Source organism: Echinops telfairi, unplaced genomic scaffold (assembly GCF_000313985.2).
Source record: "Echinops telfairi isolate 266 unplaced genomic scaffold, ASM31398v2 ScPeMD7_7457;HRSCAF=8495, whole genome shotgun sequence".
Lineage (NCBI taxonomy): Eukaryota > Metazoa > Chordata > Mammalia > Afrosoricida > Tenrecidae > Echinops > Echinops telfairi.
Window position 1 is genome coordinate 10,916,027 of NW_022111357.1, and position 26,274 is coordinate 10,942,300.

Here is a 26,274-nt window from a genome sequence, read left to right on the forward strand (position 1 = left end):
CCTCATGGGTCCATGTCGATGGCAGGGAGCTTGGGTTTTGTTGTTGTTGTTGTTGTTGTTGTTGTTGTTGTTGTAACGGTACCATCAAGGAACCCTGGTAGTGTAGTGGTGACATGCTGGGCTGCTGACCAGGTCGACCATGTGGAAGGACCAGCCACTCCTCGAGAGAAAAATGAGGTTTTCTACTGCTGTAAAGAGTCTCTGAAATGCACCGAGGCAGTTCATTCTACCGTAGCCTGTCAGGTTGATGTGAGTCAGAATCAACTTGATGGCAGAGAGGTGCTCGGTTGTTTGAGTTAATGGAATCATAAGAGCCCTGGTAGTGGTACTGTCAGGTGAGCACTAGGTTCAAACCCATCAGCTGCTCTGCAAGAGAAAGATGAGGCTACATGCTCCTGTAAAGATGCACAGCCTTGGAGCGCCTGGGATCACTGAGTTGGAATTGATTCCGTGACAGTGGGTTTGGTGAGTGGGTACCACAGGAGGAAAAGTCTGATTGGGAATCTGCTGCCATTAGGATTAGAGCCAAGAAGATCTTATGGATCAATGTACCCTGTAGGCACGTGGGGTTACATGACTTCAGAATCAACTCACCAACAACGGGGCAATACGATCAGTTGGCAATTGACTACTGACAGGTTGGTGGGTCAAACTCACCTCGAAATTCCAAGGAAGGAAAATGTGGGCATCAGCCTCAGTAAAGGAAATGGAAACTATGTACCAAGAAGACCAGGCAGCTGAGAGTAAAGTGCTTGCACTACGAGGCACTCCTGGTAAAGAGCTCTGTAGTAGAGATCTTGGGCTTAGCAAGCCAGACAGTCTGAGACAATGCTCATCCTACTGTTGGAGCACTCCTCGGTTGACAACAACAGACATCAGCCGGAGGTGACCTGCCAGCTGTCTTTCTCTGACTCTTGTTGTATAGGAACAAGATCATGCCACATACACTAATCTGTAACCTGAACCCCCTCATTCGCAACAAGAGATCATGGGCATCTTTTGCTAGCTGTGTACAGCAACTGTGCCATCCTTTGGAAGGCCTGCAAATATTTCAATGGATTGCTCTAATCCAACCTTTACAACTAGCTCCTTGCCCATCAGAAGTCTGGGTTGTGGCTTGCAATTGGATTTTTTGTGTTGTTAGGACTAACCATGTTTGGAAAGGGGCCCCATCCGTTAGGACTAGCGAGAAGCCCGTTCTTTTATGTTTCCCATTTTGAAAGGCTTGGCTCCTATTGATTATTATTGTCACCATGTTGTAGCCATTTCATTTGATCATTCACACCTGAGCTCTGGTTTGGCAGTCAAAAGACCCGCTTCTGGTCTTAATTCTCTCTCTTAATGGCTGGGTGGCTGGGAAAAGGCATTTAGCCTATCAGCTCACCACGTCCTCATCCATAACCTGAACAGGAGTGTCCCTGGCCCAGGCTGATCCCAGAGGCTTGGATGAGACACAAATGAGATAGCAGATTGGAAAGTGCTTGGGAAATTATAAGGTGATATCCCAGGTAAGGGATCCGCGTGGCTGTCATTACCCTTGTCATTATTATTAATGCTGCATGCTGGGAACGATCCCGCTTTTCTTACTCTGGCGTGCAAGTAAGAGTAAATATAGAACGAAGTCTGTCACTGCAGTGGTTGATGTAGCTGTTGAGCTTTCAAGCCTGGGTGTGTTCAGCCAGCCAATTAACTCAGCAGCTGTTTATTAAGCCTCTGTTGTGTGCCAAGTAGGCCTGGCTTTGGTGCCAATTCGTGTCAGATCCCAGAGTGATACGAGGAGTGGGTGATGGTCTCTGTCATCGGGGGTTGGGAACCTACCTGGAAAGGCATACACTTAGCCAGTTACCCTCTGATCTTTTGTATCCCCTAAAAGATGTGTTGCAAATCCTAACCTTTCTCCCCATGTGTGAAAACCCTATTCCACTTGGGACTTGAGTTCCTTTTGTTACGTCAATGAGGCCAATGATCAGTGGAGGGTGTGTTTGTAGACTGTGCTAGTCTGGGTCTTTAGAGAAACAAATCCACAAACACTCATGTATAAGAAAGAGTTTTATATAAAGGGTAAGTGCGCATCAAGAAAATATCCCAACCCAGTGCTGCCCAGGCCCACAAGTCCAACATTAACCCATTAACGCATATGTCTAATACCAGTCCACAAAGTCCTCCTCCACCTCACAAAACAGATGCAATGACGCCAACTGCAGGAGGTAAGCTGAGTCAGTGAATGTGTAAACATCTCAGCGCTGGCAGGGGTCTCCGCACGGGTGCTCCAGCACCCTGGGCTGCATCATGTTAGGTCCATGTGGCTTCTCCTCGGGGATGTCTTGCAAGAAGTCAGCCTTGCAAGCTGAAGCAGGGAGCTGCTAAGGCAGCTGCACCCTGGTGCGACCATCACAAAGTAAGAGACCCGAGAACTCGAGAACTTGAAAGGCGAGGCTCACAGAGCCATTTATCCCTCCGCCTTTCAATTAATCCCACATGTGTTTATCGCCCAGGTTGGCACAATAAACTAACTCATAGACCACGATTTTGTAGCAGACCCAAATGGTAAATTATAACACGAGATAGCATAGACCTCAGTGGAGAAAAAGAAAGTCGAGGAGAAAGGTGTGGGGCAGTTCAGGAGAGAAGATTGCTATGTTTGTCTGGGTTGACTAGAGAAACAAATTCAGAGACACTCATGTGTATAAGAAAGAGTTTTATATAAAAGGACAATTGTATATTGAGAAAACATCCCAGCCCGATCCAGACCAAGTCCATAGTCTGATATTAGCCCATATATGCGATACCAATATATAAAGTCCTCTTCAGACTCAAAAAACACAAGCAATGATGCCAAATGCAGGAAGATCACAGGCCAGTGGGTGGAACATCTTGTGGATTCAGTGGCAGTGGAAACATCTCAACACCGGCAGGGGTCTCCACGTGGCTCCTCCAGCTCCAGGGCTCTAGCATAGTTCCACGTGTCCTGTCCACAGGAAGAGGAAGCAGTGAGTCTGTATGAATTGGGCCTCCAGTGAGGTATTTATCTCCGTGGTGCCTCCAAATGAGGTCATCAAGTTGCAACCTGATGGACAGGCTAGACTCCACCCCTTTGTAAGTGGACACCAGATTATGTAACTACCACAATTGCCATTTTAAACAGCCTCTCAGCAACAGTGCCGCTGAGTAGGAGATGTTGAGTAAAGTCCGGGCAGAAATGAGAGATGGGGCTGTGCAGACAGGGGCATGGTCCAGGCCCAGAGCCCAATCCGTGAAGCAGGAGCAGAGCAGGCACACAGACAACAGGAGAGGAGGCTGCACAGGTGAGGGTCGGGAGCAGGACGTCATGATTGCAGCTCTGACTGTGTGAGAGGCGACACGACCAGAGTGTTTCCAGCAGACTTGACCTGACTATGTTCTCATCTCCTGGGCCAGACCTAGGTGCTTGGGGGACAGAGCCACATAGATCTGAGCTGCTGCCTTGATGCTCCGGATGAAGCCAGGGTTTCTTCATTTAAAGATCAAGGATGGAGTGGGTGGTGGGTGCCACCACTAAATCTGCTTCTCACAGGCAATGGGACATTGGTTCCAACTGGCTTGATTTCCCTGAACTTCAAATAAGATTTGGCCCACTGGGAAATTTTTTGAAAGACAGGTGTGGTAGTCTGGGTACATTACAGAAACAAATCCACAGAAACTCATATGTATAAGAGAGAGTTTTATATAAAGGGTAAGTGCACATCAAGAAAACATCCCAACCCAGTGCTCACCAAGCCCACAAGTCCAACATTAGCCCATGTGTCCAACATCAATCCACAAAGTCCTCCTCCATCTCACAAAACACACACAATGGTGCCGACTGCAGGAGCAAAGCCTAGTCACTGACCGTGTAAGCATCTCAGTGCTGGCAGGGGTCTCCACGTAGCTGCTCCAGCACCCAGGGCTGCATCGGGGTAGGTCCATGTGGCTTCTCCTTGGGGATGTCTTGCAGGAAGGGAGCCTTGCCAGCTGAAGCAGGGAACTGGCTAAGGCAGCTGCACCCTGGTGCTACCATCACAAAGCAAGAGACCCAAGAACTCAAAAGGCGAGGCTCCCAGAGCCATTTATCCCTCCACCCTTCAATTAACCCGACCTGTGCTTATCAACCAGATTGGCACAATAAACATTAACTATCTCAACAGGTGAGCTGTAAAGCATGGGGCAGACCCCTGTCTCTCTGGGGTTCGTCTGTGGAGAGCCTGAAGGCCAATACTGTTCTGACCCCAGCCACTAGGCTAAGTGGAGGAGGGACCTGACATGGCATCACCGTGACTCATCACAGGGCTCACAAGGGAAGTGCTCAGGGGCTTTGTGCCAGGGCCGTGGCCGTTTGTCAGCAGTTTGAACTCAACAGCTGCTGTGCAGGAGAAAGATGAGACTGTGTGCTCCCACAAAGACCTCGTCTTGGAAACCCTGGGGGGCAGTTCTACCCTGTCTTCTAGGGTCTCTGTAAGTCCGAATCTAATTCATGGCAATGGATTTGGGGGCTGTTCTTGTTTCAGAGGAAGCCTGGTGGCATAGTGGTTACATTGGGTGGAGCTCTGCAAAGTCTGCAGTTCGAAACCACTAGCCGCTCCGAGGGAGAAAGACAGGGCTTTCCACTCCCGGAAACCAGCGGTTCTCAGTCTGTGGGTCGCCTGATTCATAACAGTAGCAACATGACATTGATGAAGTGGCAACGAAAATAATTTTATGGTTGTGGAGTCACCACATGAGGAACTGTATGAAAGGGTCGCAGCCTGAGGAAGGTGGAGACCCACTGCTGCAACCATGATCGTTTCAGAAACTCACAGGGACGGTTCCGCCCTGCCCTGTAGGATGGCTGATTTGGCATCGACTCTATGGCAGTGAGTTGAGGGGGGTTATGTTTGGGGTTTGTTTTATATCCAGAACCACTCTACCCTTAGTTATGGACAGAGACTTAAAGAAAAAGGCAGGCCCGCCTGTCTCCTGAGATGGAAGGGCCAAAAGGCAAAACAGGTGGACTTGGCAGGAGCATGTAGGCTCTCAGCACCCCACCCCATCAGGCAACCAAAGCTGACGTTAACTAAGAGTAGCACCCTTAAGCATCGGCTGCCTCCTTCATTGACTCACTGCCATGGAACTAATTCCGACTCCTAGCGGCCCAACAGGACAGAGTAGAACTGCCCCTGTGGGGTTCCAAGGCTGTAAATCTTTATGAGAGTACAAAGCCTCATCTTTGTACTGGAGCTGCTGGTCATTTCGAACTGCCGACCTTGCAGTTAGCAGCCTAGCATGTAACCTGCTAGGCCACCACGGCGCCACCGCCTTTGTTCTTGTTAGACGCCTCGTAGCAGACCTATGTACAGCACAACAGAAGGACACACACCCCCAGTCCTGGGTCATCTTCACACTAGTCAAAGGGCTCCCTCTTTCCCAGCACCCCTCTCCTTTACCAAGCATGGTGTCCTTTTCCAGGGACTGCTCTCTCCTGATGGCATGTCCCAGGTGACAAGGACAGCTCCCCGAGCCCCAGTCTCAGCCCCTCCAGCTCTTTCTGCCTTAGCTGGGCCCTGCATTCAGAGTCCATCTGCAAGGGCTACCAGCCCCTCTCCTGCATCCCCATCTCTGGACCTCTCTGCTGCTCCCTCCCCACAGCACAGCCTCCAAGACTCGAACTGAAACTGCTGCGCAACTGCATTTCCCTGGCCCTGGCTGGCCCTAGTTATGTCCTGGCACTGTCCAGCCCTGATGACCTCCAGTCACCTTAGCACAAGAAAGACTGAGCCAGGGCACAGTGAGTGGAAGTGAATGTCGGCCCACAACACAAGAGCTGAGCTGCTCAAGATTCCCATCCAAGTGTGAGCGACGCTGTGGGATCTCTTTTCCAGAGAGTCTGGCCTCCAATTGGTAGGGACCACATCAAGGACAGTCTTCTCTGCTGCCCAAGAATGGCATGGCTGCCTGCCAGGGGCTCGAGCTGCCATCTCTCTCTGGCCTACTGTGTGCCTGATTGAGGATTGTCGTTGGTAGGTGCTGTTGTCAAGTCCGGTCTAACCATAGCAACCTTGTGCCCAACAGTGAATGCTGCCTGGAACTGCACCATCCTCCATCACTCTTACGGTTCTGCCCATGGTTGCAGCCACGATGCCAGTCCATGCCATTGAGGGGCTTCCTCTTTGTCACACACCCTCTGCTTTACCAAGGATGGCATCCTTCCAGGGACTGGTCCCTCTGACGATGTGTCCAAAGAAGTCTCACCGTCCTTTCCTCAAAGGAGCCTCCTAGCTGTAATCCTTCCAAGACGGATTTGTTGTTCTCCTGGCAGTCTGTGAGCTATTCAATATTCTTCCACAATCAAAGGGCCAGTTCTACAGTCTTCCTTACTCCTTGTTCGGCTTTCCCTCGCCTATGAGGATCAATAACCAACTAGAAGAAAACAACTGTTTTACTAAATGGGCAAGAACTCTAGGAAACGATATTGGAGACCTCAGCTTCTCCCAGCAGGGAGGTGGCACGCCTACTTCCGCGCAGAATCGGAGTATTTGCACCCACACACTCGGACGTGCCTGCACGGAGATGCTGGGCCTCTGAAGTAGATGCAGGGTGAATGTCCCAGTCAGCCGTCTGGGTGCACGCAGCAGTGAAACAGCCATCTCAAATGCAGCTTTCTGCCCAGCCTAACACCTGGATACAGAACACCAAGGAAGCTGGCCAGGCCAGGTGTGAGGTCAAAGACAGGCAAAGGGGCGGATCAGACACCCCAGTATCCATGTATCCATTGCCATCAAGCTGAATCCAACATATAGTGACCCTATCAAACAGAGTCCAACTGCCCACAGGAGTAGACTGCCACATCGTTCTACTGTGGAGCAGCTGGGCATTTGAATCTCCGATTTTTAGTTCACAGACACAGGCTTAACCATGGCACCACCAAGGCTCCTTTGACTTGTGTCATCCACTCAACCCATTGCCATCCAGTTGATCCCGATGCATAGTAACTTCCAGGCAGACTTGAACTGCCCCTGTTGGGTTTCTGAAACCAAAACTCTTTACCAAAGTAGAAAGCCTCATTTATCTCCCAAGGAGTGGCTGCTGGCTTCAAACTGCTGGCCTTGCGGTTAGCATCCCAATGTATAACCCACTAAGACACCAGCGTTCCTGGTCTTTATCATAAGACTTTGTCATAGTGAGCTTGGAAGAAGGTTCAAGGGCAGTCAGCTCCCACCAATCAGAGCAGAGGGTGCCTTGCTTGGGGAGGCCCAAGCCCAGATGTTTAGCATGAATTCCTCCTCTGTTGGTCAAGGCAAGAATGTGGGGAGATGCCCACCCCATTAAAATATAAGCCCATGAAAGCAGCTAACACCTTAACTGTTAACTTGTTTGCCTCAAGGACATGAGAGAGAGAGAGAGAGAGAGGTGATAATCACCTTTCCGCTGGCTTCAGTGGTAGGATTCAAATCATTTAAGAACTGGTTGGCTGCCCTGATGACTGTTTTAAGTATTAAAAAATGATCACACCTAATGGTAGTTTATTATTTCATACCATTAATACTTAAATAAAAACAATAAGGGACAAAAAACTAGAAGAGTTTTAAAAAATTAATGAAAAATCTTAAATGATATCTGACCAAAAACAATACAACTGTTATTTAAGATATTTCCATACTGCTTCTTGATTGGCTTGCAATATGCTTGGCTTTGATCCAAGCCTCCTCGGCTGTGTGATGTCTCCTTCACCATCTTTCCACTGTGGGAGTGCGATCCCCGTCCTTTAGCGGTAGGCCCATTAGACAATACTCGCTGTGTTCCTTAGGTTAGAAACAGGTGACCGTTCGCCTCTAAACATACTATGTTCATCTTTGAAAAACCTGTTTTTGCTTCTGCTGAACTGACAGAAATTTTGCTAATGATCTTTTTAGCCCTTTGACCACTTTTAGGAAGTGCATCACTCGCTCCTAATGTCTCATGGGAGTTTGGGGCATAACACGAACCTCAAAGAGTGACAGCGTGTCCCCCTCTGGCCACTTGGCACTTTGTTTCTTGATGTAGTATGTTGGTTTACTGCGGTAACAAATGCAAGGGAATAAAAAATGTAGTATTTCATCAAAAGAATAATGGGCTTTATGAAATGAATAAATGACTGTTACAAGCAAAAATCCGTCTTATTTTTTATACCTGTGGGCGGAAGAGAACCCTGAGGACAAGGGTCATGCTAACAACAGCTCGCCGAACTCAACAAAAAATTAGAATCGGTTCCCCCCGCCACTCCGACCGGTGTGAAGCAGCTGAACGCCACCACTGTCTGGTGTGCTTCACCTGCTACAGAGAACAGGTAGTAATAGGGTTTGTAATGAAAAAGAAGAAGGAATGTGCCCAGAGAATGGGAACGTCCACTCTGCAAAGTGACATCCACCGACAGTGCTGACCCCCACGTGATCCGCGACCGAGGGCAGGGTCTTCCCCGGAAAGGGCCCACTCACCAGCCCGTGTGTGTTCTTCCTTCCAGAAAACCCCAGGGAGTCGTGCTTCGATCCCGGCTCCATCAAGAACGGCACGCGAGTGGGGTCTGACCTGAAGCTGGGCTCCTCCCTCACCTACTACTGCCACGGGGGCTACGAAGTGGAGGGCGCCTCCACCCTGAGCTGCATCCTGGGGCCCGATGGGAAGCCAGTGTGGAACAATCCCCGGCCAGTCTGCACAGGTGGGGGACGGGGATGAGGACCGGGAGGGAGGCTGTGGAAGTGGGTGTGTCTGAGCGGGAAGGAGGAAGCAGGACACGGTCCCTGAGGGGTGACCCCTGCAAGCAGGACCTAGAAAGCTTAAGAACACTGTGGGTGAGAATGGGGGCACCAGTCCCTGCCAATGGGTCATCTGTCCCAGACCACGGACTGTCCCCACCCTCACCTCAAGGCACACAGGTGCTCATCTCCTGAACATCGGTTGCAAGCGTGCCAGCAGCTCCCACAGGGAGAAAGAAGGAGAGTGCCGTTTAAAGCCAGCCCTTGGACTCACTGAGACGCACACTAATTTAGATCAAGGCAGGTCTGGGTTAGTCAAGAGAGTCCTAAATAAAAGGAAAGGAGGGAGTGTTGCCGTGTTAGGAATATGGTGTCCACCTCCATTGAAAAGCAAGGTAACTGTGTCAGTCCAGAAAGACTAGAGAAACAAATCCAGGGAAACTCATATGTGTATAAGAAAGCTGCTTCATATACAAAAGCAATTGAATATTGAGAAAACATCCCAGCCCAGTCCAGATCAAGTCCATCAGTCCAATATTAGCCCATATGCCCAATACCAATCTATAAAGTCCTCTTCAGGCTTGCAAAACACATGCAATGACACCAAATGCAGGAAGATCACAGGCCAGTGGGTAGAAGGTCTTGTGGAGCCAGTAGTAGTGTAAGCATCTCGGCGCTGGCATGGGCCTCCAGGTGACTCCTCCAGCTCCAGGGTTCTGGCTCTATCAGGGTGTCTCCATGTGGCTTGTCAACAGGAATGCTTCGCAGGGAGTGATTGAGTGTGTGTCAGGCCTCCAGTGAGCTCTGTATTGCCTTAGCCGCTCCAAATAAGGTCATCAAGCTACAACCTGATTGACAGGCTAAACCACCCCTTCATTCTTAAGTCTCTAGTTGACAACAGATTATGTAACTACCACAGTAACCCAATGCCTAGATGAGGGGTGGCTCAGCTCTACCTCTTGTAGAACGTGGGCACCATGAGCTGAGAAAGGAAGATGGCTGGGTTACATGGGCTGGCCTCTTCCAGTGATATTGGTTTAGAAAGTCTCAGCTTCCAACCCATGCAGACACTGGCTACCCAAACATAGACGGCTGTCCTGCACCAGCACGCCATATCTAGACTCCACTCGTAAGGAGGTCCTAATGTGGACGCTAAGGCTGTGCCTCCAGGGACCAGTTCCAGCATGAGTCGAGGGCAAAAAGGACTGATAGGTGTCCAAGAGGAGCCTCGATGGCATCAGAGTAGTTTCAGGCCACATCCCAGGTCAGGGGTGGAGGACCATGGACAGAGCAGAGCAGTGTCCATGGAACTCCCCTCCCCCGTGTTAGTGACTCTCTTAATTGCAGCCACACCAGGGCCAGAAGCTCAGGTGCAGAGCAGAATGGCGGGTAGACAGCCAGTGAGAAGCCAAGGAGGTCATCTGACCCTCTGTTTTCTCTTTCAGCCCCCTGCGGGGGACAATATGTAAGCTCGGATGGAGTGGTCTTGTCCCCCAACTACCCCCAGAATTATACTAGCGGACAGATCTGCCTATACTTTGTCACCGTGCCCAAGGACTATGGTATGGTCATTGTTTTCTTCTATCTGTTTGTTTGTTTATATATTTAACAACTCCCCTTCCTCACTCCAAAAGAGGCAACTCCTCAGACCGCCCCCATCCTGGGAATCGACAGAACATTGTCTCGTGCTGGCCGTGTGAGTGCCGGCCTGAGACGGCTGTAGAATGCACAATCTCCGGAGCGAGGTCACCTGCAGCTGAGGCAAAGGTGTTGGTGAGGAATGAGCCAGAGCAGAGGGCGATCAGGCGTCCCAGGGAACTACAGAGCGCAGCCAAGGGCGAATGGAAGTGCTGCAGAGACAGGTCTACAGGTCCCCAGAAGCCGGTGGCCAGAAAGGAGGAAAGGGATGAAGTGGATCCAGGGCTTGAAATGAAGGTGGGGGTACAGTCCCCAGATTCAGAGCCACATCCCTGCAGGTGCTACACCTGATCTAGCTGCTCTGGGGTAACATGGGCAAGCGCAAATGAAGGGGCAGGCCAGTGATCTGCAATCCCCAGGTAGCAAGAGATTCAGACAGAAAGAAGCCAGGCTAGTCTCCGGGTTGCCAATAGAATCATTCCAAACCTGGGGGCATTCTGGAAGTTTCTGAAGAGCTACCAGGTGATGGCTCTTTCTTTCCTACATGGCTCTCTTCCTTGGAGGTAGAATAACGGCTCGTTCTGAACTCAGTTCCTATTGGTGGGGCCGTGGTTGTTGTTAGGTGCCAGCAAGTCGGTTCCAACCACCGCACATCAGAAGGAAACACCCCAGTCCTGCGCCATCCTCGCGAGGGTTCCCAGGCCTGAGCCCAGCGTTGCAGCCGCTGCGTCCTTCCATCTCTCTGAGGGCCTGCCTCTTCTTCGATGCCCCTCCACTTTCCCAAGCATGTGGTTACGTCGAGGGCTGCGATCTTCAGGCTCAGCAGTTTGCAACCACCAGCTGCTCTGTGGGAGAAAGATGGGGCTTTCTACTCCTGTAAAATTACAGTCTCAGAAGCTCACAGGGGCAGTTCTACCCTGCCCTACAGGGTCGCTATGAGTAGGCACTTTCTCAATGGCAGTCAATTGAGACTGAATGTTGGGTGGGGCAAAGGGCACCAAATATCTTAACCACGTAGCGAAGGGTTGGAGCGGTCTACTGGTTGCTGATTTGCTAGAAATAACATAGATGTGATCTACTACCTAAAATGGCCTGCCGTGCCCTACCGCTCCATCCCCTAGGTTTAATGCCTCCTAGAACTTTGCACTCTCCTATCCATTTGCTCAAACGTTTTTTGACTGCCTCTTCCTAGTTAGTAGAAGTCTCTGGCTGGGCAGACAGTTAAGTGCTTGACTACGAGCTTAAAGGTGGAAAGTGCAGGCCCATGCAGTGACACCTCAGAAGGCCAAATTCAAAAGGTTAATTCCTTGGGTCCATCTCTGATTATTTTCCTTTGAGTCAGTTCCTAGATCTGGGTCCGTTCAGGGCATGAAGGACTTTCTAAGGAGAAGCGCCCCCTAGTGGTTGGAGTGGTAGATTGACCAAAAACTACCACGAGTGGAGCCCTGGTGGTATACGTAATGGTCTTGCTTTGGGCTATGATATGCATGGTCGGAAGTTCAAAACCACCATCAGCTCTGCTGGTGAAAGCCTGGGCTTTCTACCCCGTAAACAGTGACAGTCTCAGAAACCCACAGGAGGTCGCTACGAGTTAGTCTTGACTCAATGGAGGGGAGGGAGGGAGGGAGTGCAATGAATGGATTCCAACTCACAACAACTCAATGGGGTTTCTGAAGATGACACTGTAAATCTTTACAGGAGCAGAGAACCTCGTCTTTGTCCCACGAAGTGGCTAGTGAAATTGAACCACTGACACTGTGGTTAGCAGCCCAACAACCTAGCATTAGATTTTTTTTAAAAAGTTGATTCCAACTCACAGGAACCTTACAGGGCAGACTCGAATGGCTCCTTTGGGTCCCCCAGACTGTACCTCTTTACAGCCTCGTCCAGCTCCTGCAGAGTCGCTGTGGGAACTGCTGAGCTGGCAGTTATCATCCACAGGTGTCCCCCACTATGCCACCAGGGCTCCCCTCAGAAGAGAGGCCTTGGCAGCCTGGTTCTGAAAGGTCACAATCTTGGAAACCCTGTGGAGCAGTTCCCTCTGCAACACCATGGTGGTGACCAGGGGCCTGAATCAAACGGACAAAGCGACAATGCCCTCCCTACTAGAATGTTCCCTGTGTGACAGCAGCAGCCCTGGCTGTCTGCCTTGCACTGTGGAGGAAGATGTGGAGAGAACCTGCCACGAGCCCTAAGGCAGTGCCCGTTTGCTCCTCTCCCTCCTGCTCGCCTGCCATGAGTAGAGAGCTGAGAATCTCTTACTCCTTCCCTACTCTCATCACTGCGACCAAGCCCATGGCCTGAGTCCCTCCCTATCCCTGCTCTGAAACACACACACACACACACACACACACACACACACCCTACTTCCTACATGCTCAAGGATTCAAGCCATTGTAAAGAAAGGTCTGCTCTGCTCCTGGCCTTCAGGTACACCAGTCTAATTGGGAGACCAGTGCAGGCAGAATGAACTAGGATCCCCAAAATCCAAACTAGGTCCCAGAAATCCAAACCCACTGCCATCAAGTTGATTCCAGCTTCTACCAACCCTGCAGGACAGAATAGAAATGCCCCCATGAAGTTGCTGAGGCTGTAGATCCTTCTGGGAGCTGAAAACCTCATCTCTCTCCTTTGGAGCAACTGTTGCATTCAAATACTGACTTACGGTTAGCAGCCCATGATGAGCCGCTCCACCACCAGGGCTCCTGAGCTGGGTGGGGCCAGGCAATGTCAAAAAAGTTGCCACTGGTGGGCCCACCTGTCTAACTGGCGAAATCCCCTAGGTTTCATAGCTGGTGGCCTGAGTAGTCCTCAAATGCCAGGACCCATCAGCCATATCCAATAGGGACTGGATCCGAGTTTAAACCCACTGTCTTTTCACCCTTGCTTCCTGGAGCTAACTGGGTGGCTCTGGGGAACTCTTTTAATCTCTCCGAGCCTCGTTCATAAAATATGGGTCTATTTGGGATAGTGGTGATGTGACGGAAGGTGAGGCACAGCAGGTGGGGTACCTGAACACAGTGGGTGCTTCCCTCCAGATGGGCAGAGGGAAAGAGGTGGAGATGTTTCTTCCCAGACAGCTGCACCTCATCCCTCTAACTGTGAGGGGTCTTGTGCTCAGGGGTCCCTCTGGTGGGCTCAACGTTGAAAGGCAAAGTCGGGCAGTTCAGGGTCCCAAGAGGACAAAGAGAAAGAGGGATGTAGCTGATTGCACACTGATGTGTTTGAGGAGCTGCCGGGGCTGCTCCCTAAGTTGGTGCCACCTCCACCTCACGTGAGAGGAGGACAGCCCGGCCCCTCCCAGCCCCCCACATCTCTGCCCCTGGCAGGGTGGCCCATGGAAAGTCAGCAGTCTACACCACAAAGCCATCAGCCAGTGGAAAACAAGCAGTTTATACCAAAACCAACAACTCCCTCCCAGGTGTTCCTCCTCCTGGTCTGGGTGGCCTGAGCAGACTGCTCTCCATCAGTCTGTGCGATTGGTAGTTCCACCAGCAGCCCCAAGGGGGACAGTCCTGGCAGTCTGCTTCCCTAACACTCCAAAACACAAAAACCAAACTCTTTACTGTGGAGTGGGTGCCAACCATGACGACCCACGTGCTACAGAGCAGAAGTACTCCCTCCTGAGGGCTTTCTGGGCTGGAATCTTAATGGAAGCAGACCCTCAGGCATTTCGCCTATGGAATCACTAGGTAGGTCCCAAGCGCCCACCTGGTTCAGGTTCAACCTCTATTGAAAAATGCATTTCCTACCCAGATATACTGAACTAGAATCTACATTTTAACAAGACCTTTGGATGACAGTTTGGGGTAAGGATTGGACTGACTGCTGACCAAAAGGCTGCTGGTTCAAACCTTCCAGCCTCTCCATGAAAGGTGGATGAGGCCAACTGAAGATGTAAAGCCGACTTGGAAACCCGACTGGGTCGCTGTGAATCTGAACCAGCTCGATGGCCTGGATTTGTCTGGAGTGATTCTTCCAGACCCTCGGATGATTCCTAGGTATAACAACCAAAAATCACACTCACTGCCATCGAGTCAATGCTGCCTTATGGCAACCTGAAAGGACTGCCCTATAAGTTCCTGAGACTGCAACTCTTTATGGAGTAGAAAGCCATGGGCCTTACTCCCTCAGTACGGCTTGGTGGCTTCAAACTGCTTCTACATAACCCCAAATTCACGCTATCTCAGAGCAACCCAATACACCTGGGTATAACTGCCCCAGAGGCTGTGTGAGCCTTTAAGTCTTTCTAGAAGCAGACAGCATCCTCTTCCTTCCAGGAGTCAGAGGTGGGTTTGAACCGCCAACCTGGCGATTAGCAACATGCCATTAACCCTCTACTCCACCAGGCACTTCGAGTTAAAGATCGTGTTAAAATGTAGATTCCGATTCAGTGAATCTGGGGTGGAAGTACACTTCTCAGCAGGGCATGGAAGCAGAACAAACCTGGGTGGAAGCGGAGGACAGCAGTGGAACAGCAAGCTGCGCCACCTGGAGACCCTCGGTGAAACTGCACCCGGTGAACACCCTGAAGCTCCTCCTCCTCGCGGCCACGGCTGAGCTGCTGCTGGTCTCGAACAGTGGGCTATGCGGATCGCAGCCCAGCGTGTAGCTACTACAGGGCCAAGACTCCTAGTGTGGCGTGGTAGCAGGACTGGCAGCATACCTGTCACTTGCAGTATCTATTAGCCACAGCAGCAGTCCGTGTCAAAAATGCATGGAATGAAGGTCTACTCCAAATCATGTGAGGCCGCCGGGAGTTGGAATCCACTTCGTGCACAGGATTGGGTTTAGGGGTGGGGTGCCTTTGGGTGGGTGGCAGAGGTGGCCTGGGCCCCCCAGCACACACACCCTGCGGATCTGTGTGATCACCGAGCTCTCTCCACCCCGCGTCTCGTCCACAGTGGTCTTTGGCCAGTTCGCCTTCTTCCACACGGCCCTCAACGACGTGGTGGAGGTGCACGACGGTCACAGCCAGCACTCCCGGCTGCTCAGCTCCCTCTCGGGCTCCCACACAGGTACCTGGGCTGCAGGCGGGGAGGGCGGAGGGCGGGCCTGGGGCCCCGGAGGAGGCCCTAGCTCACGGTGGTCAGAGGTGGACCACATGGCCTTGTGCCAGGTGCTTGTCTCGACATTACAGCACCCAACTCTCCCAAGAAAGGCTTCCGAAACTAGCCCCCAATGGGGTCCACACCACCAAGAAATCATGTGTCACCTGCCCGTTTGCCTGCATGGAGACCCCACTGTCTAATTATCAACATTTTCATTGAAGATTCCCCTAAGCAATGGTTTTCTCTATGCAAAAAAGAATTGCATCGAGAATTAAAATTAAAACCAATCACAGCGATAAGATTTCTGGTGTCACCCGCCGCCCTTTATACCTCGTGAATCTTCCCCATTCCTTCTTGAACAAAATAGTATGCATCTCCTATTGAAACAGTCACTGCCAGCATTTCTCAGCCATTGCTTTTTCTCCTCTAATAGGATTTTTTAAATACCGAATCATAGTCTGTTGTAAAGCTATTTTAAAGAGACCCAATTAATTCCCTGCTATTGAACATTTAGATGGTTGTTCCTTTTAAACTCTTCTAAATAGTAATATGATGTAGTATCCATGTGTCCTCATATACACCTCTGGCTGCTACCTTAGAATGCATTTCCAGAAGTAAAATGTCCAAGTTTAGTTTAAAGCCCTTTACACTGATTGCCAGATATCCTTCTAGAAAGATCTTGCCAAGTTGTTCACCAACAATGGGTAAGAGGTCGTGTTTTATTCTCACAAAACTCACCCACTGACCTCGAGTCAATTCTGACCCCCTAGTGACCCAAAAGGACCCAGTAGACCTGCCCCCGTGGGTCTCAGAGACCGGAAGTCGTTACTCGAGTAGAAAGCTAGGGGCTGGCTGGTGGTTTAAACTGTCAGCAGCCCAAGGTACAGTCCTCTGTGCCACCGGCACGACTTCTTACAACACTAGGTACTTAAAAAAAACCCAAAACTTCATCAGTCTGAAAGTGAAAAATTACATCTCATTTTCTAATTTGCCCTTTGTGTTGCTAATTAGGTTCATCTTTGGGTAATGGTATTTGTTGGGTCATGCATGTTTTCGTTTATGAATTTATGAGTTTATATGGATTTTTCTACTAGAACTTATTTTATTTATTTAGTACAGTTCCATATTATTATAACCGGTATATATTATATGCTATAAAAGCATCTTATCCATTTTATGTGCTATAAAATGTTGGGGAAAACCAGTTGTCATCTCCATGTAATTTTCTTCAGGGAGTGTTTTAATGCCCAGCCCAGGGGGGTTAATATCAAAATGTGAGGCTTTGTGTCAGAAATGTTAAATTTTTTATGAAGTCAAATCTATCAGCATTTTCATAGGCTTTTCCTTTGCATTTATGTTGATCAAATAAATTTTCATCTGTGTTCTCTTTCACTTCTTTTTAGCGGCATCGCTTGGCTGGAGTAACTTTGGAACTTATTTTGGTTTATCATTTGATTTACAAAATGTCACTGCACCCACTCCTCCCTTATTGACATGGTTAGTTCCAAAGAGCGGGTCATGATGGCATAATCAGCATGATGGGAAAATGGAGGATGATCACATCAGATCACAAAATGGAGAATCATTGCATAACTGTCTAACTAGGTGCCCCCTGGCGAAGTGCTTATGCATTGCACTGCAATCCCCATGGTCGGCAGTTCAAAACCAGTTCCAGTTCCACAGGAGAAAGACCAGACTTTTGCTCTGCTAGCCAGTTATGGTCTCAGAAACGCACAGGGGGTCACTATGAGTCAGCATTGACTCAATGGCAGCGAGTCTGGTTTGGTTTGGTATAATTGCCAAACCACTGAGCATTGGTGGCCCATCCGCATTGGCACATAATCATCCCAGCATGACAAGCCAATGTCATGCTTGCCTCACACCTGGCTGCCCGTTCCTGCCAGACATACGTTGCTAATGCATAGCATCATCAGATCATTTTTACTGTGGTCCTCAATGCAAAATGTCACATAATAAGATAGTATCAATAAAGGGGGAGTGGATGTCTACTTTTTCAAGCATAGCTAATCAATTATCAGCAGAACTTGCCACTGATTCCAAATGCCAACATTACATAAATTAAGGATCTGCTTATAGACTTTCCATCCATTTTCTATTAATCCTCATAGTAATATCAAAAAGCCTTAGTTATTGAAATATTATATCTTTTAATACATTGCTATTCTTGGATTTGAATTTTTTAGTGAGCACTCTTGCTTACTGTTGCCCCTCCCCCCCAAATAAAACTTGGAATTACATTATCAAATAAAAAAGTTTGCACTGGAATTTTGATTGACACTCCGTTAAACTTACAGATTATTTGGAGAGAACTCACCTCTTTATATTACCTCTTCTTGACATTCAAAAGCATAGTCTGTCTCTCCATTTATTTATCTTTTATAAGTCTTATGAAAGTGTTCCCTTCGCCCTGTAAGCAGTTGTTAAATGCCATCAAGTCAGTCCCAACCTTGTCTACAATAGAAAGAAATACTGCTTATCAAACAATTGTTATGTTTAAATCCATTGCCACAGCCACTGGGTCAGTTCATCTCCTTGAGGTCAGCCTCTTTTTAGGCAGTACTCATATTTATTTTCTGTTAAATGTATTCCTAAATAATTCATGGAGATTTTTTCAATGTTTTGGTTGCTACTATAAATGAGTCTTTTTTCCCCACATTATATTTTCTAACTGACCTTTGCTCGTGCTGAATATTAAAGGACTGATGTTTTTGTCCATCCATTTTTGAAGTCATTGAACTCTCATACATTGCTGACTGATTCTCTGGGGTCCTCCCGGCAGAAAGCAATATTATCTGCAAATAAATTTCTCATGATTTTATCTTCCCTATTTCAGTTCTCTTTTTCTTTCATTTTCTTCTATAGTTATTGACTTGTTCTGGCATCTTTCCTTAATACCAGTGTTGGTATTTTATATTTTAGCAAAAAAATACCTTTAAATATTTTATTATTCAGCACTTCAGCTTTATTGTATGCTATGCTAATGATGATGTTTAATCTCCTTTATTTTAGGGGCTATATCGTTTGCCTTTACCGCACTGTATTCGTATTTATCAAGTCCTCTGTGGCACTTGATGTTGTCTTCTAATTAATTAACCCCCAGTTTTATTTTTCTAATTTTACTTCTGCTTTCATTTAGTTTGTTTTGTTCTTGTTCTGACTCCTTGAGTTGTGTCATGCTGTTCATTATTCCCAGTATGATAAAAGAGCACGGGTACGGTTACCTAGACAGCACGCTGCATAATTTGGACTTCAGAAATTGTTATTTATAGATATATATAAATATATATATATGTATACTATTTTCATCATCATTACTTTCTAAGTAGTCCATGCTGGCAATGTTTTCTTCCTTTGCCCAGGAGTTATTTAAGAATGCCCTCTCCTTACCCAATGCCCACCCCCTCCCCACCACCTTACCCCCTGACCCTTTGTCAGATGTTGGATTTTGTTGCTGTTGTATTTAGACTTTTGTTGATTATGTCCATTGCCAATGGTTAGGGAGTGTGGCGGGCGCCATGTCTACCTTGGGGTACATGTGTCTCTATAATTCCCTAAATATTTCAGAAGATCGTGTGTTCCATGTCAGTTGAGGGGTCACATAGCAAGAAGGGGTACAGCCAGGCTCTGGAGCTGCAGTGCCTGATGCTCACTTTGGCTCTCCCACCTGCTAGCTAGCCAGGTGGCGTTAGGGAGTGCTCCTTAACTCCCTGCGCTTCAGTTTTCTCATACATAAAATGATGTTGTAAAAATTTTGCTTGCAAGAGTAGTTGTTAGGACTAGTGTGCTTCCTAACAACTATTAGAGCCGTCTTATTCAATTTTATTACTCAAATCCTATATGCCAGTGATTCTCAATCAGATAATGTTTCCATACCACCGGCCCTTGGGATGGGACCCTTTTATAGACTCTTTTTCTAGATAAAGATAGAGACACAGCTAAGAACAAGCACAGTTACAGGAATACAGATGTCAGACATGTGCACACACACAGAGGAGCTAAGTCAAAAGCATTGTTACAAAATCAGAAACATTGAAACAAAAATATCAGAACGCGAAGCCGTTGTCCCTCACGTAGGCTCCCTCTAGGTCCATGCGTTTCTGAAGGCGATGCTTCCTTCCCTAACCCTTCCTCAAATACCTCGCCGCTCTTTTACGCTCTTTTCCCTGAACATGTCTGGGTCAAAATGGTAGTTTTATCATCTTTGAGGCACCCAGATCATGTTCCTTTTAAACGTCTCTTGAGGTTTGGAGAATAGTAAGAAGCCTGAAAGGGCAATATCAGAGACCCAAAGGTTTCCCAATAAAATTCTTATAAGACAGTTCTTGCTCTCCTGGATGAGTAAGCAACTTCCTAAAATCTGACTCCTAATAAGCCTTTGGGTGCCCTGGGTCTTTTGAGAAGTAGCTGTCAAGCCGGCCCCTTCAGAACCCCCCCAACAGTTGCCATAGCATCCTGATGCCGTAGCATCCTCTCTGCCTTGCGTCTAGTGGCCCAGCAGATGCCTTCAAAAGCCACTGTTTTGCTTGGACCTTTTTTAGAAGGCCCGCAGTAGGACTAAGACACGTGGCTTTTGGAAAGAATTTGTCTGGAGCCACCCACCGTTTACAGGGACATGTTTAAACACCTCTTGTTTAGAATAGACTCGTGTCTGCAGGAACGAACGGTGACTCTCGTAGCAGTACATTTCCGCATGCCCTCATCAAGGAGAATGAAATATCGCCCACTCTTAGACCATCTCCATGATCATTAGGAGTTTGAGGCTGTCCATCCATCTCCTTGGGAATTTCTCTCTGTGTGCTGAGTGACCCTTTACCAAGATTAATGTCCTTCGCTAGTGGCTGGTGTTTCCTAAGGACATGCCCAACATAAGGCAGCGAGAGTCACAGCATGCTCAACGCTAAGGAGCATTTGTTGATATAGTCAGACTTTCATATCATTTTATCTTAGTACCAGTATTAATTTCTGTAGCAATATGAAGTTCTATCCTGAGAACAAATTTTAATTTCGCATTTAGTTTTGGCACTTTGTTCACAAGAGTTATTTGGTTTTAACTATACTTTCCCAATCACATGTATCCCTGCCAATTCTTCATTTCTCTATTTTGGTTCATTTTTGTCAGCAGGATTTATGACTGCAGTACTTTCTGTCACCTTGCATATATAAGAATGCCTGTCTTTTGACATATCATATAAATGACAAGTTGATTGCAAATCAAATTATGGGTCACAAACCCTTTCTTTGAAAACTCTGGAACACTTGTTCCCTTCTGTTCCAACATTTACAATTTCAGACAAGTTGAAGTCCACCCTGATTCTTTGTCCTTGTAAATAACCTAGACTTTCATTTTTTTCCTTTATTCTTGACATTAAAAAGTTCACTAGTGTGTGTTATAATGGAGATCTCTTTTCATTCCTTACATCTGGCCACCTCGGTCCACTCCCTACATCTTTCTTAAGCTTAGGGAGATTAGCTTCTTTCTTAAATTGCTTTTCCTCCTTGGATTTTTTTTTTCCTGTTTTCCCTTTCTGGGATTCCTGATATACGTATATTGAATGCCTTTTGTTGTTCTTCGCGAGTAGTGGTGAGTGGGTTACTCTTCCATACCTCTTGTTGTGTCTTTCATTATTTTAATTTCTTTTTCCTGTGGATCCTGAGGTGGTGGGGGGAACCTCCCTCAATTTCATCTCTGCTGTTCAGTTTGCTCAGAATCATCTCCACTCTGCCGGCACGCACTCTCGTTTCTCATCTCTTTGCAGCGGCTGTAGATCTCATTGCCTTCCCTATGTGTGTCCTCCTCTGGTCTGAGATGCAGGGCTGCAAGTAATAACCACAATTGAAATCTCCCAAGGTTTTTGTCTGCTCTTTGTGGTGGTTCAAAAAAACCTCTTTGCTCTGACTTCCCAGCGTCGTCTCCTTCCTTAAAACTTTGGAAGCTTGATGATCTTGTTGCTAGCTGCCATGGAGTTGTCTCCGATTCCCAATGATGCCCTTATGGATCAGAGAATGAAGCGTTGTCTGCTGCCGGGCACCCCTGATCACCGGTGTGCTTGAGTCTGCTCGTTTGGCTACTGGGTCGGCTCATCTCACCGAGGGTCCCTCTCGTCTTGCTGAGCCTGTCAAGAAGGACTTATCCTCAGTAGCCGCTGGTCTTCCTTGCTGACACGGTCAACGTATGGGAGCCAAAGCCCGCCGTCTTCACTTTTAGGCGTAGGCTAGTTACATTTCTTACTAGATGAGTTTGTTTGTTCTTCTGGCAGTCCACGGTATAGTCACTGTTCTCTGCCAGCACCACCCTTTGAATGCATCCACTCTTCTTCTGTTTTCATTTTATATGACCCAGCTTTCACATGCATGTGTGTGATTCTACTGTGTGCTTACAGTGGAGTGTTACAGCCTATGTGTGTCTGGGATGGGACATTGAGCTGGCTTCCGTAAGCGTGTCCTGAGGTCCTTCTTCAGTTATGTCAGGCCAGGTGACAGACTCACTGTGATGGAGTCGATGCTGACCCACAGCGACCCTGTAAGACAGAGAGAAACTGCCCCTGTAGTTCCCAAGACAGGTAACCTTTTTACAGGAGTAGAAAGCCTCATCTTTGTCCTGCAGAGCCACTGACGGTTTCGAACTGCTGACCTTGTGGTTAGCAGCCCAACTCTTGTTCTGCTCTTATCCACTGGAACTTAGAGGATGAGCTACAGATGGAGATGATAATGGAGAGAGACTTTGTGAGTTTCATTTCCGTTTGCTTTGACAGCCAGAAGTTAGCTGGGGCAGTGATTCTTTGTCAAGCTCAGCCATCTGGGCTATATATCAATCCAAGTGTGCTGTGCACAAAGCTTCCCACTCCTCGGGACCGATAGCATCACACAGGCTTTCTAGAAGCACTGTAGGAGCCAGATGGGCCTTAACTGCAGGGGTAGCCTGGCTCCTTATAGTCCCATGCCAGTACCCACCATCCCATGTCCTCCAGGGCCCCTGTGGGGCAGTGATTGCAAGCCAGGCTGCACTTCACAGCTGCAGGTCCAGTTGGTGCTGTCTTGACTCTTGTTCCATCTGTATCTTATCAAGCAGAAATTATACCTTTATCTTCTGCTTTAAAGGCCATCAACCTCACTTAGCTTTCGGTGCCCATGCAAGTGTTCCCTAATTTCCGTGTTAATTGGTGACGATGCCATCTGGTTTGCTGGGGACAATCCCCACATACACTTGGTTTGTCCTAGCATCCTAATTAACACCAGGCCCTTTCTCTCTCAGTCGTGTCCTAATATGAGCGACCAATGGTACGATCACTCTGGTTTCCAGTCATGCCGCTGGGGGCTGGATACTGCCAGTCACTCCCAGATAATCGCCTCCCCTCCTTCCCAGAAGCTGGTATAGCACTTACTCTTCTGGTCAATATCGGTTTTCCAAGTAACCCGTTTGATAACAGCCGTTCTCCCCATCCCCGAAGGTCAACACATCTTTCAAAGCTTTCTGGGCAGTCATTTAATCAATCGGGAACCTTTCTTTCTTGATCTATTAAGTGGATGTGAGCTCTGTCCTGCCAACCTCATCTTGAGTAGAGGTCAAGAGAAGACACTGACCGTGAAAGCCCTCTGTGCACCTTAAGGTGTGATTAAAATGGGAGGTTGTATTTCGGGACGGCCTGGGCTGTGCAAGGGTATCGGCAGCCATCCTTCCTGGCCAGGATTTTTGTTTTTCCTGCTGGACTAACTCCCTCCTCTCCTTCTTGCCTCTTATCCCGGCAGGAGAATCTCTGCCTTTGGCCACCTCCAATCAAGTTCTCATTAAGTTCAGTGCCAAGGGCCAGTCACCAGCCAGAGGGTTTCACTTCGTCTACCAAGGTATGTAGGACCGGGCATGGCCGGAGCAAAGGCAGTCCCCATACCCAATGGCTTCTTGGCCGACTGAAAGTGGACTAAGACCTCCTGTCCGAAGCCTCAGTCTCAGAGTGTGTGAAGGCCAAGTACTGGACTGGGGGACAGTTCCCTGGAAGTCAAGTGAAGGTTGTATGTGGATCGATTCAACAGACATTTCTTGGGCCAAAATCTATGTTGAATGAGGAGCAAATCAGACACGGGGCACCAATCTCCTTGCTCACTGTCTGCGATACGTAAGTGGCACCGGGGAGGCCAGCCCGGCACCTTGTATAGACTCTCTCCCAGGGAGCTTGGTTTCTTCTTCAGGGCATGAGGGAAACACGGAATTTGAGCCGAGCTGGACAGGGATTTGAATCCAGTTCCGCCCTTTCCCGCTGGGGGCCAGCTACTCCATTCCTCAGAGTCCCAATCTGTTCACGGTTAAAAATGGGGATTAATAATAGTGCTTAACTCAGCGGACCATTCCTTGGCTTAAAAGAGACTCACTAAATAGCTGGCACAAAGCAGGGACTTGGAGTATATGTGTCCTCTTTCATACTGGCCTTGAAAGGCCAAGGCTGGGAGCCTCCTGGCCTCCCCTAGGGTGAGAGGCCTCCTTTTCCAGGATGCTGTCCACCTTTCCGAGGCCCAGCTTCGACCATGGCCTGTTCACCTGGTTCTCCCCAGGAGGAGCTGGCCTGGCTGGTGCGGGCTTTATCCCACCCCAGAGGATGTGTCGCTGAGGCATGGGTGGAAGAAGGTTGTCTGGTGTGTGAGCAGAGAGAAGATTCAGAGCGTGAAGCAGGGCCCTGGGGGCCCAATGAAAAGAGACCCAAGACAGAGTTTCCCTCTGGGCACGTGGAAACCTGCATCCTTATAAAGACAGAGAGCGCAACGGGCCTCTCTGGTCGGGGTGGAGTGGACTCCCACAGGCCCCCATGGCTCCAGACACATGGAAGCAGCTTTCCTGTCTAGCTAGTTTCCAGTGAAAGGGGCATTATTCTAGCTAGCCCCGCTACCCCTGCCCTAAGAGGATGGATAAGCTCAGAGCATCTCTAGACTGCCTCAGCTCCAGTCCCATTGGGTGTAAATTCTTGGCCAATTCCCAGAGGGCAGAGGCCCACCCCTCAGCACCTTTGTCGCCTACAGCGGTACCTCGAACCAGTGCCACGCAGTGCAGCTCCGTGCCAGAACCGCGCTATGGCAAGAGGCTGGGCAGTGACTTCTCCGTGGGCGCCGTGGTCCGCTTTGAATGCAGCTCCGGCTATGTCCTACAAGGATCCCCAGACATCGAGTGCCTCCCCATTCCCGGGGCCTTGGCCCAGTGGAATGTCTCAGCCCCAGCGTGTGTGGGTGAGTACCCGGACCACCAGGACAGGGGATGGGGAAGCAGCAGTCATTTGCTCCTGGGGAGTGGTGACAGCAAGACCCACTGATGTTCAAGTTACACAGCAGCACCATGCCACCAGCATAACTGGGTAGGAGGTGCCACTCACTCAGGCCAAGTTGCTAATCCAGTGGGTTGGGTCTAGAAGGCCTGGCAGAAGGAAAGAGGGGAGGGGGGTGGGGCTAAAGGGGAGGGACCAATATGAAGGCCTGGGGATTGGGTCCTAGAAGGAGTATTGTGTGCGGGAGAAGTAAGAGAAGAGACTATAAACAAAAGGTGAAAACCGGCCTGGGGACCTCAAGGCTAAGCTAACAAAAGCAGGAGTCAGTAATGGAGACTGAGAGCCCCTGAAGGAGGGGTTACGTGGAGAGGTGCTTGGGGATACCTGGGAGGAGCCTCTGACTGAGCTGCCTGTCCACCCAGTGCCATGCGGAGGTAACCTGACAGAGCGCAGGGGCACCATCCTGTCTCCCGGCTTCCCGGAGCCCTACCTGAACAGCCTCAATTGTGTGTGGAAGATCGTGGTCCCGGAAGGCGCTGGCATCCAGGTAGGAGCAAGATGGCCAACCACAGGGGCTGGCTCTTGTCAAGCCTGGAATGGGGGCAGCCAGGGAAGTGAGGTATGGATTCTACAGCCCTAGGGCTCCGGAGGCTCGGCCCAAGTGTGGCGATGGGGTCCACGCACAGAGACACATAACAGCTCGTGGGCTGCCGGAGCTTCGGTGGCCTGAGAGGAAGTGCAGGGCTGGCAGGGAACAGGAAAAGGCGTCCTGGGACCTGGAGCCGGAATGCAAAGATTGGGAAGGATTCACCTGAAATGGTTTTCAAATGAGTTTGCATATGTATTGGTTTCCCACAACGGCCATAACAAATCACCACAAACTGAGCGGCTTCCAACAACAGAATCGTGGCTCTCACCGGGCCAAGGACCAGAGGTCCACAACCATGCTTCTGAGACTGCCAGAAATCCCCAGCATCCCTTGCTTCCAGTCTCCGCCTCCATCGTCATGTGACCTTCTCCCTGTGCATCTTCCCATGAACACCTTCTTCCCCCCCCCACCCCTTGTAGCTTTTATTTATTTATTTTAATCATTCTCTTCTTTGGTTGTTTTTTTAAGAAATCACTTTCTTGGGGGCTCTTACAGCTCTTGTTTATTTATTTTAATCATTTTATTGGGGCTCTGGCAGCTCTTATCACAATCCATCCATCCATCCATCCATCTATCCATCCACTGTATCAGGCACCTCTGCACATAGGCCGCGTCATCATTCTCAAAACATTTTCTTTCTACTTGACCCCTTGGTATCAGCTCCTCATTTTTACCCCCTCCATTACCCACCCACCCTCCCTCCCCCATGAACCCTTGATAAATCATAAATTATTATTATTTTCATATCCTACATCACCCCCTGTCTCCCTTCACCCACGTTTCTGTTGTTCATTCCCTGCGGGGGGGCAGGGGGAGGCGGTTATATGTCCATCATTGTAATCGATTCTCCCTTTCTCCCCCCACCTTCCCCCTACCCTCCTGGTATCGCTACTCTCATTATTGGTCCTGAGGGGTTGGTTTATCTGTCCTGGATTCCCTGTGTCCCT

The 26,274-nt window shown here is 48.9% G+C and overlaps 1 protein-coding gene across 1 annotated transcript in view; it reads left to right on the forward strand.

Moving 5' to 3' along the window:
- CSMD2 (CUB and Sushi multiple domains 2) overlaps window positions 1–26,274 on the forward strand; it is a 734,077-nt gene that overhangs the window by 566,292 nt on the left and 141,511 nt on the right. Inside the window, exons 31-36 of the mRNA XM_045298912.1 lie at window positions 8,492–8,686; window positions 10,169–10,285; window positions 15,266–15,379; window positions 23,180–23,275; window positions 24,440–24,643; window positions 25,101–25,225. Coding sequence (XP_045154847.1) covers window positions 8,492–8,686; window positions 10,169–10,285; window positions 15,266–15,379; window positions 23,180–23,275; window positions 24,440–24,643; window positions 25,101–25,225 — 851 coding nt within the window. The remainder of the gene's footprint in view (window positions 1–8,491; window positions 8,687–10,168; window positions 10,286–15,265; window positions 15,380–23,179; window positions 23,276–24,439; window positions 24,644–25,100; window positions 25,226–26,274) is intronic.